Below are 18657 nucleotides of genomic sequence, written 5' to 3'. Positions count from 1 at the left end.
GGTAGGATTATGAAACAAAGGTTCAATGCCACCTCCTGACAATGGACATCACACGTTTTTCTACCAGTCATGTATATTCCTGGCCATTTTCATATCTTTGTAATAATTGATGAAATGGACTATATTTTCTGATGTACACATATGCACAAATATGTGTGCATATGTGTATAATACATGTGTACATATGGGTGTACATATATGTGTATATATGAAAATATATGTGAGTGTAATAAAATAATCTTACTTTCTCCAAATTGTTATTTTCTAATTATATCAGTGACATAGTTGTTTTAGTCAAATTTAAAATTGACCCTAATAAATCAATCATATGTCTATAACATGTTGAGACATTTAACAGATTAAGGTTTATCTGGACTTAGGTTGGAGTTAAAATTAGCCCTAGGCAAGTTTTTGGACTTTTTGAGGCTTTTTTTACTGTCTGAATGACATCAGTCACTTTGGAATAACTTATTTAGGATTCCTAAACTTCCATCAGAGAATCAATTAGTTTGGCTATTTTTTGACTCTTAATTTGAGGGGAGTTGCATAGAGATGGAGTTAAATCAAAAAAGAACAGTTTTAGCAAAGACTTAGCCTCAGCATACTAAGGAATATTTTCAAACAAAATTATTTTTCTTTCTTTTTAAAGGTTTCAGTCCACAGGAAAGTTAACAGGACATCTAGGCCCTGTTATGTGTCTTACTGTAGACCGGATTTCTAATGGACAAGATCTAATCATCACTGGCTCCAAGGATCATTACATCAAAGTGTGTATAATAAGGCTATTGAATTATATTCTCCTATTAAATGATAAGTTTGAAGTATTCAGATGTACATAGGATGCTTTTCTCTTAATCAGTCCTTTTTTCTCATTTCTAGACTTTACTTTTTCTTCCTGATCTTTTCCTCACTCAGTTCCTGATTTTGTTGTCTTATTTAAAAATGTATTCTCACTTTTTCATAGAGGATATGTTGGGAGGGATTTTTAAAGACTTTTTTTACCTCAGTCATCCAACTAATGCTTAAATCTCATCGTCACCATCTTTTATACTGAGCATGTTATGGTCTTCATGTTTGTTTTATGCCAGTAGCAGATAAGATGAGGAGAGATGAGAAGTTTGATTCTGGAGATGTTAAATTTGAAATACTAATAGAGAACCTCTTCATGTAAGCCAATATGCCATTTGAAAGGCAAGTACAAAGTCCACGATAAGTTATGAGTAGACACATATGTTTCAGAACCATTCAAATAGAAGCAGATGTTTAAGGAGTAGTTGACATGGCCAAAGGAGAGAGGTTGATATTACTCAGCCTTGGGGAATCCTGTAAGGACCAACAGGAACAAAAAGAAAATATAGTAATAAAGAGAGACAGAAAGAGTGTAAGTAATCTTTTTTTAGAAACTTTTGTTACGAGATGAGAAGTGGGTTAATGACTTGAAAATAGAATGGTTAATGCAAGAGGATTTTGTATTGGTAGACTTGAGCATGTTTATATGGTTAGAAAATAGGCTTAATGGAGAGGGAAAGTGTGAAGAGTAAAGTAGTAGTGATTGGTGAATCAGATCAAAAAAGAATAAGATCAGATCAAAGATGTGAACTTTGAGAAAAAGTAAGTACACTTTAGTATCTTGGAAAGAAGGGAAGGATAAGAGAATGCTTGAGAATAAAAGGAAACTTTTGTAACTGTGAGGGGAAGGGGTGGTCCAGAAAGTCTATTTTTGGTTATACTAGACTTTTTAGGAACTCACAAGTTCAGTAGTTAAGAGAAATGAGGGCAACTGAAGGGAGTGAAATTGAATAGCAGCTTTGGAGAATTTGTGATGACCACCAAGATTGCAGAGCTGCCTGATTGTGTTTAAATAACAATCATATCATTATTTGAGTTTCAACTGGATTGTTACATGTAACATTTTTATTATTTAACATATCATTTGTACACTTACACATGAAAAAATTGGTTGTCTTTCTTAAGAGCTTACAAACATGTAAGCATGTGACCTGTGAAAAAGAGGGCTCAGGTTCATCCTGAGTCACTCAAAGGAAGTCATTTTTATTAATATTTTTGTTAGTAAAATATTTATAACAAGTCACATTCAGTTAATATACATGTGTACATGTTTCTATGAATGAATACCTAAGGTGCTTATTTGTAAGTTAAAGAGGATGACTACTTTCATTTTGCTTTTATTTAGATGTTTGATGTAACTGAAGGGGCTCTTGGAACTGTGACTCCCACCCACAATTTTGAGCCCCCTCATTATGATGGCATTGAAGCATTAACCATACATGGGGATAACCTATTTAGTGGGTCCAGAGATAATGGAATCAAGAAATGGGATTTAGCTCAAAAAGATCTTCTACAGGTAATTCAAAACCTTTTCATGGGATGGAGTGGGTACTTCAAAGTCATCAGTATTCTAATAAGAACACAAAGAGTCTCTATGTAGATTTTCATCCTTTAGGGATGGTATCAATCAGGGCTTTCTCTTAAAAAGTGTTTCATTATCACCTACCAGAGTTACTAATTATGAAAAGGGCAGCATTAGACATTTCATGATATCTCATAGATAAGAGAAGAATAGACTCTGATAAGAATTGGATGCTCTGGGATTACCCTGTGCATGTGTTTACTAAATACAGGCTTGGAGTGAAGAAGTCAGTTTCTCATTTTGTTTTGTTTTTATGTACACATATTCCAAGAGCTTCCCTGGTGGCTCAGATGGTGAAGAATCTGCCTGCAATGCAGGAGATCCAGGTTTGATCCCTGGGTTGTGAAGATCCCCTGGAGAAGGGAATGGCAACCCACACCAGTATTCTTGCCTGGAGAATTCCATGGATGGAGGAGCCTGGTGGGCTACTGTCCATGGGATTGCAAAGAGTCGGACATGACTGAGCAACTAATACTTTCAATACTTTCACACATATTCCACAGAGTACCAAGTTTTGCTAAGGTCAAAGCAGTCTAAATGATTCTTCATCTCATTTTCATACATCCAAGAATGGTGGTTCTCTCATTCCCTATAGAATGATAGTTGGGTTGAAGTGTTTTGTCAGTATAATCAAATATCAGTAGCTTTTCCCAATTTCCAGAGGAATTGTTCTCAATTTCAGGCTTTTTCTTATAAATGTATGAGTGTGTATGTAGGTATTGCAATTGCTCACACTTTCCTCCTTACAATCAGATGAAAAAAAAAAAAATGAACAAGTAGCATGAATGCTAATAGAAAAAACTGGCAACGGGCACATATATTGCACTCAAAAGCTTTTCTTTTATAGATATACATTCTAAGATGTCTTTTATATTATATATATATGCATAAAATGTGGTCATATAGTCTGAGCTTATAATTATTGTTTGTTGTTGTTGTTGTGCTAACTTGTGTCTGACTCTTTTGCGACCCCATGGGCTGAAGCCTGCCAGGCTCCTCTGTCCATGGGATTTCCCAGGCAAGAATACTGGAGTGGGTTGCCATTTCCTTCTGCAGAGGGTCTCCCTAACCCAGGAATCAAACCTGAGTCTCCTGGATTGGCATATGGATTCTTTACCACTGAGCTACCAGGGAAGCCCATATACACATTGTGAAACATGTAGGTTAGCTCCAGCCTTCTTCAAAAAGCTTTAGGCCTCTATGTTCTCTTCCAAAATTTAAGGCAGTGATTTTAGGAGACAGTCCCTATATTCTACATACCAGGTGTAGTTTTCAAACTTGTTGTGTGAGATACATTTTCTAGAAAGGTGAGATATTTACTCCTTTGAAGAGGAAGTGATGTTTGAAAAATTCAGTATACTTTCCATGTGTTTTAGAGTCTATAGATTTTTTAAAACTGTAGCCCTTTAATACTGATAACACTGATGACAACTAGTGAATTAAATTGAGGAGCAAATTACAGATTTATCTGTTTAACTCATTAAGAATTACTTAATAGAAAATAATTTTTATGGTTTCCAGACCAATTCAGTGTTCCAAAATTTGAATTTGTCAATAAAAACTTTGGTAACTTATTTTGGTGTGAAAATGTCAGTTTGAAAGGCTTCCCTTAAGCTGCTAATTTTTCCTTTTTCTTTCAGCAAGTTCCAAATGCACATAAGGATTGGGTCTGTGCCCTGGAAGTGGTACCAGGCCACCCAGTTTTGCTCAGTGGCTGCAGAGGGGGCATTTTGAAACTCTGGAACATAGATACCTTTGTGCCAGTTGGAGAGATGAAGGGTCATGAGAGTCCTATCAATGCCATATGTGTTAATTCCACCCACATTTTTACTGCAGCTGAGTAAGTTTTTCCTATTGGTTACTTGTGTTCAGATTTAATAAATACTATAGGTTGTAAATATTTGGAAATGTAGAACATATGAAATCTTTCTTTTATTACAGCTATTCCAATGTCTATTTATGATGTTTTATTTCTATTTTATGAGATGCACTGTGGTCACTGAGTTTGGGCTCCCCAGGTTATATAATAGTGTTACTGCTGAATGAGCTCTCTGCTTAGACTAGGAAGTCTGCTACCAGATCTTCCTGTAGCAGTTTTAATTTTTTTTTTTAATCATTCAGAAGTGATTAATTTCTAAATTGTCTTTCCAGAAAAGGCATCAAACTTACCTCATTCTTCACATTTAGACCAAATCATTAAAAAAACAAACAAAAAAAAAAAACTCTTTTATGCCTCTTCCGCCTCCTTTAAAATCTAAGTACATAGTAATAATATATACCCCCTCCCTCTTAGAATGGCTGAATTGATGAATTTATTTGCTCATTTGCTCATTCATTATGAATCTCCTGTGTGCCAGGCACTAATTTAAAATCTTGGGAATAGAGAATTGAACAAAACACATATAAATCCTAATTTCATTCTGAGAAGAAAAAAATGAATAAGTAAAATATGTTACATGGTAAGAGATACTATGGAGAAAAAGCAAGCAGGGAAGGGAGATGAGAGCATCACTAGGGAACAGGGGTTGCACAACAGAGTGGACAATGAAAATCGTACTGAGAAAGTGGCATTTAAGAAGATGCTGAAGAAGGTGTAGAGATGTGACCATAAAAATGACACAATATGTATTATATCATAATACATTATGTGTAAGTACTTTTGGAAAGGAAATCATATGTACTATAATGTGAGGTGTTCATCTCATTCAAATAAAATGTAATTTCTCATGAAAATCTCCTTATGTCATTTGTGTACCAATTATGTTAATTTATTGAGCCATTTCTTGATTCATCTGATTTTACCTGATTTTACAATTACCCTGATTTTATTTTGAAACTTCTGCTAAATTTCTGTGGTGTCTCTTTTTATTTGTGCTGTTTCCACTGAATCCCTCATCTCATTTCAATTTACTTTCTGTCATCTCTAAAATACATCAAATACATCTCTAAAATACATTTGTGTTTTTCTAAGATGCTTACCTTAAATGCTTCATTGATGCTATTTCCGAGATATATTACTTTCTTAGTTTCATCACTTTTGTTTATTCCCTTAGAAACTTGTTTGACAATTTATGGGAAATAATACCCCTCATAGCTGTGGGACACTATAAGATTATTATGACTCACTGAGGTCTGATCACTGAGGTATGATGTAATGATACAGTTTTATTTTTAAGAAACTGAAAATGTCCTCAGTTTACCCACAGTGCATCAGTACAGATGTATTTACCATGTAACATAAAATCAGGAAAATAACCAAGAAAATCAGAAGGCCTATTTTCAAATTAGTTCTACTTATTCATTACCTAACAAACCTTTATATAGGGCTTAGTATCTACCAGACATTGTTCTAAGTGTTTTCAGGCATTAACTCATTTAGTCTTCATAAGAACTCTAGAAAGTATTATTGTAATTCCTATTTTATAGGTGGGAAAACTGAGGTACTTTATAATTCACAGTCCATGTGTAAGTAATTCTGTCATATATGATTTCTGGATCTGTTGCATTGATTGTTCTTATGATATAGGTCTTATTTTTCCTGATTTTATGTCATATAATATTTTATTGAATGCTGAACATTGTTGTGTTGTGTTTTGAGTATCTGGATTCTGTTTTATTCCTTTAAAGACAGTGGGTTTTACTTAAAGTTATGTAAGTTACTTGTGGTTCAGCTCATCTTTTTGAGACTTCAACTCTTGCGTTTTTACTGAATGTCTTGAATGTTTGATGCTATTCTCTACTTTACTGGTCAGAACTTGACTCTCACAGCTGTGTTTTGGTCTGGCCGTATATCTGACCTCTACTCATGTGCAGCTTAGCCTTCAGTCAAAGACATTAGGGGACCCCTATGTATGTAGATTGATGGAATGTTTTTCCCTATAACTCCATAGTCCTTTTTGCGTAGCTCTCCCCTCTTCTCTATTTGGTTTTACAAATTACAGCTATTTCACACTTCCCAGATTTTTCTTACTGTCTTTTCAACTCTGATTCTGTGGTCTTCTGTTCATTTCCCCTCTTCCTTGCTGCCGTGTGGCAAGAGCTTCCAGACTGCAAGGCAGGGCTGTCACAGAGCTCACCTTCTCTTGTTTCCCTTTTCTCAGAAATTACAGGCCTAAAGTACCCATCCCCCAGGTTCTGAAAATAGTTGTTCCATGTATTTTGTCAAGTTTTCACTTTGCGTTAACTCATAGAAGTGTTAACCTGGCACAGGTTACTCTGTCATGAGTAGTAGTGGAGGTTTGCTCGTCTTAGATTTTGTATGTCCAAAACTGAACCCCCAGCCTTCCTGAGAAACCTGCTCATCCTATGTCCTTCTCCATGTCAGCTGATGGCTTCTCTTTTATTTCTGTTGCTCAGTACAGAAACCTTCATTCCTCCCTTTCTTTCATACTCCATATCCAATTCATAAGCAAACTATGTTGGTATTCTACCTTTACATTATATCTAGAATCTGACTACTTCTCACCCTGCCTTTGGTTACCTCACTGACCCTAGTTACCATCAGCTCTTGGATTACTACAATAGCCTCCTAAACAAGCAAGGTTCCTTGCCCATATGTACTCTGTTCTCAACACAGACACCAGAGTAATTTTTTAAATTTTTTAAAAATTATGATCATCTTGTTATTTCTCTGCTCAAAAACTTGTACTGGTTATTCATTTTATCTAAAGTAGAGGCTGTACTTGATCTAAGCCACTTGAGCATTTGCCATCTCTCATCTTAACCTTCTAATACCCTCTGGCATGTTCCTTCTCTTACAGCATTGATAATATCTTTGCTGGTCTTGAATATATCAGGCTTATTCCAGCCTTAAGACATTGGCCCAAAGTGCCTTCAGAGATCCTGATCTTCTAACATTTTTCTTTCTCAGTAAGAATAACCCTGTGATTTTATTTAAAATGGTAATCTCTCCTATCACCTACCACTCCTGATCCTGATCCCCTTTGCCGTACTCTTTAATTTTTCTGTCACATTTATTACTTTCTAATAAACTATATAATTTTTATCGTGTTTTATTGTCTGTCTCCTTTCGCTAGAATATATGATCTACAAAAGCATAGGATTCTGTTATTTATTTATTTTTAATTGATCCCAAGCACCTAGAATAATGCCTGGGACACTGCAAGTTCCCAATAAACATTTGTTGAATGGATGGTTGAATGAATAAATGGAATGGATAATGGGTGGACAAGTGAACATATCCCCTTGCTGTTTTTAATTATCTGTGCTGTGTGGGCTGGTGAAAGATTATTATTTCCCCCAGTTTTATTGAGAGATAATTGACATATAACACTGTTTAAGGTATAACAGTAGAATGACTTGACTTACATGTATAATGAAATGATTACTGTGGTAAGCTTAGTTAATATCCATCATCTCATGTAGATTTGAAAAATAGAAAAAAATGTGATTTTTTTCCCCCATGTATTAAGAATTAGGGGTGAGGAGATTATTGATTACAAACTAGAAAACCTGGATTCTAGGCTCAACTCTGTCTTCTGTAATGTTACAATGACAAGTCACTAAACTTTCTATATCCTCAAAATATGCTACATTATCTTTGAAATGCTTTTAAACTATACAGTTTCATGGCAACTCTTTCTTTTGGCTTTGGGTTTATTAAGAAATTGGAGAAAAGCAACACTGTCTTTCTAGAGCCAGGAGAAATGTAACTGTCTAATGACTAGTACCCAGAACCTACATGTTAGGTGAATAAAAGTAAGTTTTCTCAGAAATGCATTGAATCATCTATGTTCTATGACAGGTAGAGTGTTTGTCTAATTCCTAGTAGCTGCCTGCTTTTTTTGTGGGCTTAGGCTGATTTCACCTGAACATAATTCTTCCTGAATACTGACAGATTCACCAACTCTCTGGAATCCCTGCCCTGGCCTCCTCACTGTGATCTTACTCTGGGCTCTTATGCTTGAAGACCTCTGACCATATGTACTGACTATATCAATATAGCCTTAAGAGATGGGGCCTTGGAGCCAGTCTGCCTGGTTTCAAATCTTGGTGCTGTCACTTTGTGATCTTGGGCAGATTTTTATTTCTTTGGCTGCACTGTGCAGCATACATAGTGGAAGGCGAAGTCTTAACTACTGGACCACCAGGGGAGCTTGATCTCGGGCAAATTAGTTAACTTCTTTGGACCCCAATTTGCTCATCATAAATGGGGTATAATGGCATTATCTATATCTTATGGTAGGTAAAGAGAATAAAATGCACTAATGTGTGTGAGGGGAACATAGTAACAATACCTGGCACATAGTAACCCTTTGATAAGATAAACTATTTTTAATTTCATTATTATGGGTACCTATTTGCTATACCTATGGGAAAATGTATATTTTTATCTATATCTATTAAAGACCTTTTCTGTAAATGTTTCTTGATAAGTATTTCTAAGAACTGTATCTTTCTACCTGTTTTCACGTGTTCATTTTAATTTATTATTTTGTAGTGATCGAACTGTGAGAATTTGGAAGACTCGAAATTTGCAAGATGGTCAAATCTCTGACACAGGAGATTTGGGGGAAGACATTGCCAGTAATTAAACATGAATGAAGATAGTCAGAAACTGAATACTGTGATAATACTTTATCTTCTTTATGGAAAATGTTGTCCTGCATTTATTAGGCAAAAACTTGTGAATGGAGTTAACTGGAAAATATATATGAATCCAACTACTGAATATAAATGGTATTATAATAAAAGTGTGTCGTCTATGTGCTAAATTTCAATATCTACCAATGCATATATAACCTATAATTGATACACTGATTCACACTTTGCTCGTGGCTGGATTTTTGTTCCTATCTATAAAAAAAATCTTCAAATTATCTGAAATGCAAAATGTCTGCTTTTGTGACAGAAAATACACTTAGAATACAATGCCACCCACTGTTATCTCATTCATGTAGTCTGTTCGGCTGATTTACATATCTAAAGCATATGGGAGTGTTAGTCAAACGTTGGTTTGTCTGGTATTTATGTCAGTCTACAGAGGGTTCCCAAATTTAAAAGCTCTTTTAATGTAATGAAAAAGATGTGAGGATATTATTGATGGTGATTTTTCATAAAATGGATTTGACTGTAATCTACTAACAAAGAATGTTAAACAGATTGTGTTAGATGTTGACATTTACTTGTATTGACCAAAGTTTTGCAGTGCTATTTGTGTGCTCAGGACTAAAATGCTGTTAAATTATCTTATTAGTGCTGTGCATACATTCTGTGATGGGAAACATTTTTGATGTCCTAACAGAAATATATTTTCATCTATTTTCCTATGGAGTTGTTTCTATTATCCACCTTTAATTTCATTTTTATTTAATAGTAGTATTTCTTTCCCTTTTAATCTAATTTTTATATGCTGCTAAATATATTTTAATTATACTGTGTTTGCAAACCTTGGTAGCTATGATGAGAACTTTATCATCTGCAGTGGGAAAAGCTATGTAAATAGGTAGACTGTAAAGAAAGAATGTCTTATGTTGTAACTATGAATTTTAAATGTTGTAGATTGGATTTTGCAAAAGGATGTATAATTTATGCCTACTCAGAATATTAATTTGTAAATTCCTCAAGTTTAATTTTTATGTGAGTGACATGACACTTGAAAATATTGTCTTGTGATCTTTTCCTCCCAAAATATTTGCTTGTAAATGAAAGCTTTGCTAGGGCTTAAATAAACATGTTGCTATGAATAATTTTTATTCTTTTGTTCTTTTCCTAATAGTATGAAAATGGGCAGTGTTTGTAAAAGTTTATTTTATCTGTGTGATTTAAAGAAAGACATCTTTTTGTTATCCAGCATTACATATGCATTCTTTTTTTTTTTTTTTTTTTTTTTGCTATCAGAGAATCCGCCTGAAGTACAGGAGACCCGGGTTTGATTCTTAGGTCAGGAAGATCCCCTGGAGAAGGGAATGGTTACCCACTCTAGTATTCTTGCCTGGAGAATTCCATGGACAAAGGAGCCTCATGAGCTACAGTCCATGGGGTCACAGAGTGTCAGAGATGATTGAATGATTAACACACACAAGATGTGAAATATTCTTGAAAAGTGTAAACCATAACCTAATCTTGGAGGAACCAAGAAACTTACTATTTAAAGGAATTAAACTATATAGTTCAGGGATTTGAACATAGATGATTAAACAAATAAAAAATATTCCCATAATGATTAGGATAATAGCAACCTTGGTTACTTGGAGAGGAAATGGAAGGCAGGTATTGCAGGAGGTGAGCTGGGAGTGTAGAGGGATATGGTGATGATGGTTCAGGTGTTAAATTATGTCCAACTTAATGGGTAGTTACCCACTACCAGTTATTGCCTCTCTTACTTTTTAGTAATAGAAGTCTGAGGATTTTTGCTGAGCACATGGCTGTGCAGACAGAGTACATTTGCCCCTAACCTTGTAGTTCACCATGGCAATATGCCATGTTTCTGGCCATGTGATTCAAGGGGGTGTGATACATGAACTGTCTGGTCTTATTTTTAAAAACGAAGTCCTTGACATTTACTTTAACTGTACCCTTTGCAATGAGTAGGATGTGGAAATAGTGGTAATGTACCAACCTTGACCATATAGATGAAGATGACATCCTGGGTGAGGAATAGAACAATATGATAGAATAAATCTGAGGAGTGACCTTGTGGCACAGAGCTTCTTTCTTGTTTGGAGCATCCAACAGCCTTTATGCTAGGGGTCAGCAAATTTTTTTCTGTAAGAGGCCAAATAATAAATATTTCAGGTTTTGTAGGTCATATGTTTCTCCTGTCATACGTTTGATTTTTTATTATTTGTTTCCTTACCAGTCATTTAAATATGTAAAATTCTTAGCTTGTGGACCATGCAAAAAGAGGCTGGGCACCAAATTTGGTTCATAGGTTATAATTTGCTAAACTGTTATATCAGAGAAAGATAACATATCTTTTTAGAGTCACTGAATTTTAAGATCCTTTGTTAAAGCAGTCCAACCAATAACACATATAGCTACACATAAAGCTGCATAGAGCTTTAAAAAAATACACTCTAGAAAAGGTTTTCTGCACAGAAGGCGTGTCTCAGAACTACCAAACATGGTTGCACAGATTGTGCACTGCACAACTAAAGAGATACCATTCACTTTTAGACATGATCAATTTATACATTTGTTAGAAGTTTAGATGACATTAAGTCACTTGTTACTAAAAGTAAAAGAATACAATGATAATTTCAGCATATGGAAGAAAAACTATGTTAAGAAAGACATCTTTTTCTAATTTGAACAAGGGGTGCCTATGGCCTAGTGCCCTTTGATGTGAAGGGGATAAGCTCAGGAACCCCTGGCTTCATGTAATTTTTCATTAAAAATTCAAAATTTTAAGTACTACAATATTTTCTTTCACACACCTTTTTAAAAACTGTGATAAAAATAGCTGTTTGAATGGAAAGATTTGGATGAGATGGCATATTAAAATTTTATCTATGACTAGTAACCATATGTTCTGTGACTAATTGAAATTTTTGATCAGAATTTTATTTAATACAGATTTTATGTTGTCTCTGGATCCCACTTGGTGGCATGGAAGCCACTGGGCAGGGCACTCTTGCTGCACTTGCTTTCTATCATCTCCACTAAGATGCTAAAAAGTCCGTAGATGTACACTTGAACAGTGTGTAACTTTTGTACTTGCCTCCTCCCTACATACATGAAGGCCAAAAGGAAAGTGAAAGCTGAGTATAAACACATAAAGGAGCCTAAGTCTGGATCTAGTAGTTACCATTTTTTTTTAATTCTTGCAATTTAACTGACATATAATTGACATTTAGCACTGTATAAGTTTAAGATGTAAGCATAATGATTTGAGTTTTATATATCATGGAGTGGTTATGACAGTTTAATGAACATCATCCATAATCTCGTATATATACAAAATTAAACAGAAAAAAAATGTTTTCCTTGTGATGAGAACTCAGGATTTGCTCTCTTAACAATTTTCATACATAGCATATAGAAGTTTTAACTATCTGTTGTACATTACATCCCTAGCCCTTATTTATCTCATAAGTGGAAGTTTGTATATTTTGTACAAACTTTATCCAATTCCCCCTCTCCCTAACCCCACCTCTAATAATCACAAATCTGATCTCTTTTCTATTGTTTGTTTCGTGGGGAATATAATGACCTACAACACTATGGGTGTGTGCGTGCTAAGTCGCATCAGTCATGTCCAGCTCTTTGTGACCCCGTGGACTGTAGAGTCTGTCAGGCCCCTCCATCCATGGAATTCTCCAGGCAAGAATATTGGAGTGGGTTGCCATGCCCTCCTCCAGGATATCTTCCAGACCCAGAGATCAATCCTTAGTCTCCTAAATATCCTGCTTGACAGGCGGGTTCTTTACCACTAGCACCACCAGGGAAGCCCCTACAATACTGTACTAGTTCCTATTACACAGTATAGTGATTGCATATTTCTATACACTTCAGAATGATACCACGATATGTCTAGTTGCAATCTGTTATCATACTAAGATATTACATAATTATTGACTATATCCCCCCATTATTATTTGAAATATTAATTTCAAATTAATTTGAAATATTATTATTTGAAATTAATGTGAAATTGGAAGATTATACCCCTTATATCTCCATCACCTATTTTTTCCTTCCTGATCCACCTGCCCTCTGGCAACTGCATTTTTGTTCTATATACCTGCAACTGTTTCTGATTTGTTTTGCTTGTTCATTTGTTTTGTTTTTTAGGTATCCCATATAAGCAAAATCATACAGTACTTGTCTTTCTCTGTTTGACTTATTTCTCTTAGCATAATGCCTTCTAGGCCCGCTGAAGTTCTTCCAAGTGTCATGGTTTTATGTGGCGAGTGTATGTGTACACACACATATGCCATGTCTTCTTTACTCATTCATTTATCAAGGGGCACTACAGTTGCTCTCATATCTTGCTTACTCTATATAGTGCTGCGATGAACACCAGTGGACATATACATTTTCCAGTTAATATTTTCATTATCTGGATAAGTACCCAATGGAATTGTGGCATGATATGGTAGTCTTATTTTTAATTTTTTGAGCACCTTCCATACTGTTTTCCATAGTGGCTACATCAGTTTACATTATGACCAAGCATTCCCTTTTTGCCACATCCTCACCAACCAACACTTTCTACTTGTTATCTTTTTGATAATAGCCATTCTGACAGGTGTGAGATATCATATTGCAGATTTCACTTTACATTTATTTGATGATTATTGATGCTGAGTATCTTTTCATGTGCCTGTTGGCCATCTATTTCTTCTTCACAAAAATGTCTATAAGATCGTTTACCCATTTATTAATTGTTTTTGTGATATTGAATGGTATAAAATTTTTGTATTTTTTGGATATCAACTGTGTATCAGATTTATTGTTTGTAAATATCTTCTCCCATTCAGTAAGAGGTCTTTTCATTTTGTTGATAGTTCCCTTTGCTATGAAAAACATTTTTTGTTCGATGTGTTCCCATTTTTTAATTTTAGTTTTTGCTTCCCTTGTCTGAGGAAACATCCAAGATTGATGTCAAAAATATACTTCCTGGTTTCTTCTAGAAGTTTTATACTTTCAGGCCTTACATTTAAGTCTCATTTCATTCTGAATTTATTTTTGTGCATGGCGTGAGAGAGTAGTCCAGTTTGATTCTTTTGCATGTAGCAGTCCAGCTTTCCCAGCACCATTTACTGAAGAGACTTTCCCCATTGCCAGCCAACCCCACCAGTGGTGCCAGTGGTAAAGAATCTGCCTGCCAGTGCAGGAGACATAAGAGACACTGGTTCCATCCCCGGGTCAGGATGGAGAAGGAAATGGCAATCCACTCCAGTATTCTTGCCTGGAGAATCCCATGGACAGAGGAGACCAGAGGGCTACAGTCCAGAAGGTCTTGAGTGGCCCTACATGGCATGGCTCATAGTTTCATTGAGTTAGACAAGGCTGTGGTCCATGTGATCTGATTGGTTAGTTTCCTGTGATTGTCGTTTTCACTCTGATGGAGAAGGATGAGGCTTATGGAAGCTTCCTGATGGGAGAGACTAATTGAGGGGGAAATTGGGTCTTGTTCTGATGGGCAGGGCCATGTTCAGTAAATCTTTAATCTAATTTTCTGTTGATGGGTGGGGCTGTGTTCCCTCCTTGTTATTTACCCTTCACTTTAATTGATTGATTTCCTTTCTTTGCAACTTTAGAAAAAAACTCATTTAAATTTTCAAATATATCTGAAAAATAGTTGCCATATCATGAGGTTATAATGTAAATTTTAAATTTTCATTGATTGAAAAGATTAACTATAGTATCAAAGACTGAACAAGGTGTTTTTTAAAAAATATTCTTTGGAGAGCTCTCTTCCTCCCATGTTCAGAAGAAACGAAGGTTGTGTTTTTCTAACAGTGGGTCCCAACACTTAGTGTGTTCTGAAATAAGTTCAGTGGCTTGAAACCAATTTACTATTTTTTTAATGGATAATAAATAGTAGTATAGAAAACATGAGAACATCTTTATTGGTAAGGGTAATATTTCTGGTGAAGTATGTATTTGGTTTTTTGCCTCTGAGTCCAGGTGACATGTTAAAGGTATTTCTCACAGTGGGTCATGATCAAAATTTTTGTCAAACTGTGGGCAAGAGGATACTGTGAATAGAACTAAGACGGAGATCAAACTACCTGGGACAAGAGGAAACCTAATCAGAGAAATTACTGATGATACATCTGATGAAATTAATTTTCTCAGCTGTCTGGCTTAGAGAGTTAGGATCCTTAGTCAAGGGTCACTTCCATATCTCTGGAGTTGAGTTGAGACTTCCTTCTCTTATAGGATTTTCCTACTATAATCTGCACAAATGATGATACAAACACAAAGTCATATAGTATCTGTGCCACTTGGCAGTAAGGAAAACACCCTGATTAAACAAAAAATTTTAAATAATTTCTTAATTTACAATCTTGTCTTGTACAACAAGAAGCCTATTCAGAATTGAAAACAATAAAACTTGGATTCATGAAATCTTCAAAATATTAAAATGTCACCATGCAAGGAAATTATCAATGTCATACTCTATTAATGTTGCCTAGATAACACTTGACATTCACCTGTGAATTTTGATACTCTTGACAATTGTCCAGCTCAGAAAAGAATATATATTCCTATCAACTTGTCATTTTATCAAAACCAAATAGTTCCATAGGAAAAGATACCAATTACATCTATTTGGTAGTTATTTAACACAAAAAAGAATGCTGGTGTTTTGCTGCTGAATAAAGATTATGACACAAGATAACTAGAGGGATACAGTGGCGCCTCTGTATAGAGGACAAACACTATTATTAATTGGGGGTTTGTGTATTCTCTTATTTATGTTATTATTTGAGAATACCCAGTATTTGCTTATTAAATTCTGCTGCTAAGATAACTTAGACATTGTATTATTGTATCTGTGGGAACTATGACAAGGCACATTTATCAGAGCTAGTTAATCTATTTGAGGCATCTTTTCCCTTTTGTAGCCTTGCTGCTTATATCAGATGATAACCTTAACTGTAACTGTAAACATATTAGGAGAACACAATGACACTGATGGGAAACAGACCAAATACAGATCTGACCTTTGCATGGAGAGGTCTCCTGCTGGGTTAGAGTCAGGTGAGGAAGTACATGAAATGTGAGCAGGGTTTCAACTCATTCATTTTATGGAGAATTCTTCTAAGTCAGTGTTGTCTGATAGAAATATAATGTGAGCAACATACATAATTTAAAAATTTTTAGCAGCTACATTAAAATAAAGTAAAAAGGATAAGTGAAATTCATTTTAAAAAAACAAATTTATTTATTTATTTGGGTCTTAGTTGCAGCATGCAGGATCTTCATCGTGTCATGCAGGATCTTTCACTGTGGCATGCCATCCACCACACTGCAAGGCAGAGTCTTACCACTGGATCACCAGGGAAGTCTTGGTAAAATTGTTTTTAATAATATATTTTATTTAGCACAATCTATCCATGGAACAACAGACTGGTTCCAAATAGGAAAAGGAGTATGTCAAGGCTGTATATTGTCACCTTGCTTATTTAACTCATATGCAGAGTACATCATGAGAAACACTGGGCTGGAAGAAGCACAAGCTGGAATCAAGATTGCCGGGAGAAATATCAATAACCTCAGATATGCAGTTGACACCACCCTTATGGCAGAAAGTGAAGAGGAACTAAAAAGCCTCTTGATGTAAGTGAAAGTGGAGAGTGAAAAGTTGGCTTAAAGCTCAACATTCAGAAAACAAAGATCATAGCATCTGGTCCCATCACTTCACTGCAAATAGATGGGGAAACAGTGTCAGACTTTATTTTGGGGGGCTCCAAAATCACTACAGATGGTGACTGCAGCCATGAAATTAAAAGACATTTACTCCTTGGAAGGAAAGTTAGGACCAACCTAGATAGCATATTAAAAACAGAGACATTACTTTGCCAACAAAGGTCCGTCTAGTCGAGGCTATGGTTTTCCCTATGGTCATGTATGGATGTGAGAGTTGGACTGTGAAGAAAGCTGATCACCGAAGAATTGATGCTTTTGAATTATGGTGTTGGAGAAGACTCTTGAGAGTCCCTTGGACTGCAAGGAGATCCAACCAGTCCATCCTAAAAGAGACCAGTCCTGTGTGTTCATTGGAAGGACTGATGCTGAAGCTGAAACTCCAATACTTTGGCCACCTCATGTGAAGAGTTGACTCATTGGAAAAGACTCTGATGCTGGGAGGGATTGGGGGCATGAGGAGAAGGGGACTACAGAGGATGAGATAGCTGGATGGCATCACCGACTCAATGCACATGAGTTTGGGTGAACTCTGGGAGTTGGTGATGGACAGGGTGGCCTGGAGTGCTGCGATTCATGAGATTCCAAAAAGTCAGACAAGACTGAGCGACTGAACTGAGCAGAATCCAAAATATTATCTCAGCATATACTCAAAATAAAAAATTGATGAGATATTTTATATTATTTTTTCACTATTTTTGTAAACCTAGGGTAATTTAACACTGATAGCATATCTCAATTCAGACATTAAAATTTCATTTTCAGACACTAAATTTTTTTTAGGATTCTTATTGTAGAGACCATTTGAAGATGAATTAATTAAGGTGTCTGAGGCTAAATCAAGATAGATACAATGTATGATTCTCCAGGCAAGAATACCTGGAGAGGGTTGGCATGCCCTCCTCCAAGGGATCTTCCCAATGCAGGGATGGAACCCAGGTCACTCACATTGCAAGCAGATTCTTTACTGTCTGAGCCACATGGGAAGCCCAAGAATACTGGAGTGGTAGCCTATCCCTACTTCAGGATATCTTCCAAACCCAGGAATCGAACCAGGGTCTCCTGAGGAACTTGATCGGCTGCAGTCCATGGGGCTGCAAAGAGTTGAACATGACTGAGTGACAGAATGATCTCTGTTCGTTTCCAAGGCAAACCATTCAATATCACAGTAATCCAAGTCTATGCCCCAACCAGTAACGCTGAAGAAGCTGAAGTTGAATGGTTCTATGAAGACCTACAAGACCTTTTAGAACTAACACCCCCAAAAGATGTCCTTTTCATTATAGGGGACTGGAATGCAAAAGTAGGAAGTCAAGAAACACCTGGACTAACAGGCAAATTTGGCCTTGGAATATAGAATGAAGCAGGGCAAAGACTGATAGAGTTTTGCCAAGAAAATGCACTGGTCATAACAAATACCCTCTTCCAACAACACAAGAGAAGACTCCATACATGGACATCACCAGATGGTCAACACCGAAATCAGATTGATTATATTCTTTGCAGCCAAAGATGGAGAAGCCCTATACAGTCAGCAAAAACAAGACCAGGAGCTGACTGTGGCTCAGACCATGAACTCCTTATTGCCAAATTCAGACTTCAATTGAAGAAAGTAGGAAAAACCACTAGACCATTCAGGTATGACCTAAATCAAATCCCTTATGATTATACAGTGGAAGTAAGAAATAGATATAAGGGACTAGATCTGATAGAGTGCCTGATGAACTATGGAATGAGGTTCGTGACATTGTACAGGAGACAGGGATCAAGACCATCCCCATGAAAAAGAAATGCAAAAAAGCAAAATGGCTGTCTGGGGAGGCCTTACAAGTAGCTGCAAAAAGAAGAGAAGTGAAAAGCAAAGGAGAAAAGGAAAGATATAA

At 35.9% G+C, this 18657-nt stretch overlaps 1 protein-coding gene across 18 annotated transcripts in view; it reads left to right on the top strand.

Annotated features, from left to right (window-relative positions):
- KIF21A (kinesin family member 21A) overlaps positions 1-10140 on the top strand; it is a 188382-nt gene extending 178242 nt beyond the window's left edge. For all 18 annotated transcript variants that reach the window (XM_044941631.2, XM_044941630.2, XM_044941628.2 and 15 more), the window contains 4 exons: positions 650-767; positions 2195-2365; positions 4072-4271; positions 8892-10140. In XM_044941631.2, the coding sequence (XP_044797566.2) occupies positions 650-767; positions 2195-2365; positions 4072-4271; positions 8892-8985 (583 nt within the window). In that variant the 3' untranslated portion in view covers positions 8986-10140. The remainder of the gene's footprint in view (positions 1-649; positions 768-2194; positions 2366-4071; positions 4272-8891) is intronic.
- The last annotated feature ends 8517 nt before the right edge of the window (positions 10141-18657 follow it).

Source organism: Bubalus bubalis, chromosome 4, assembly GCF_019923935.1.
Source record: "Bubalus bubalis isolate 160015118507 breed Murrah chromosome 4, NDDB_SH_1, whole genome shotgun sequence".
Classification (NCBI taxonomy): domain Eukaryota; kingdom Metazoa; phylum Chordata; class Mammalia; order Artiodactyla; family Bovidae; genus Bubalus; species Bubalus bubalis.
This window is presented reverse-complemented; position numbering and strand designations above follow the sequence as displayed.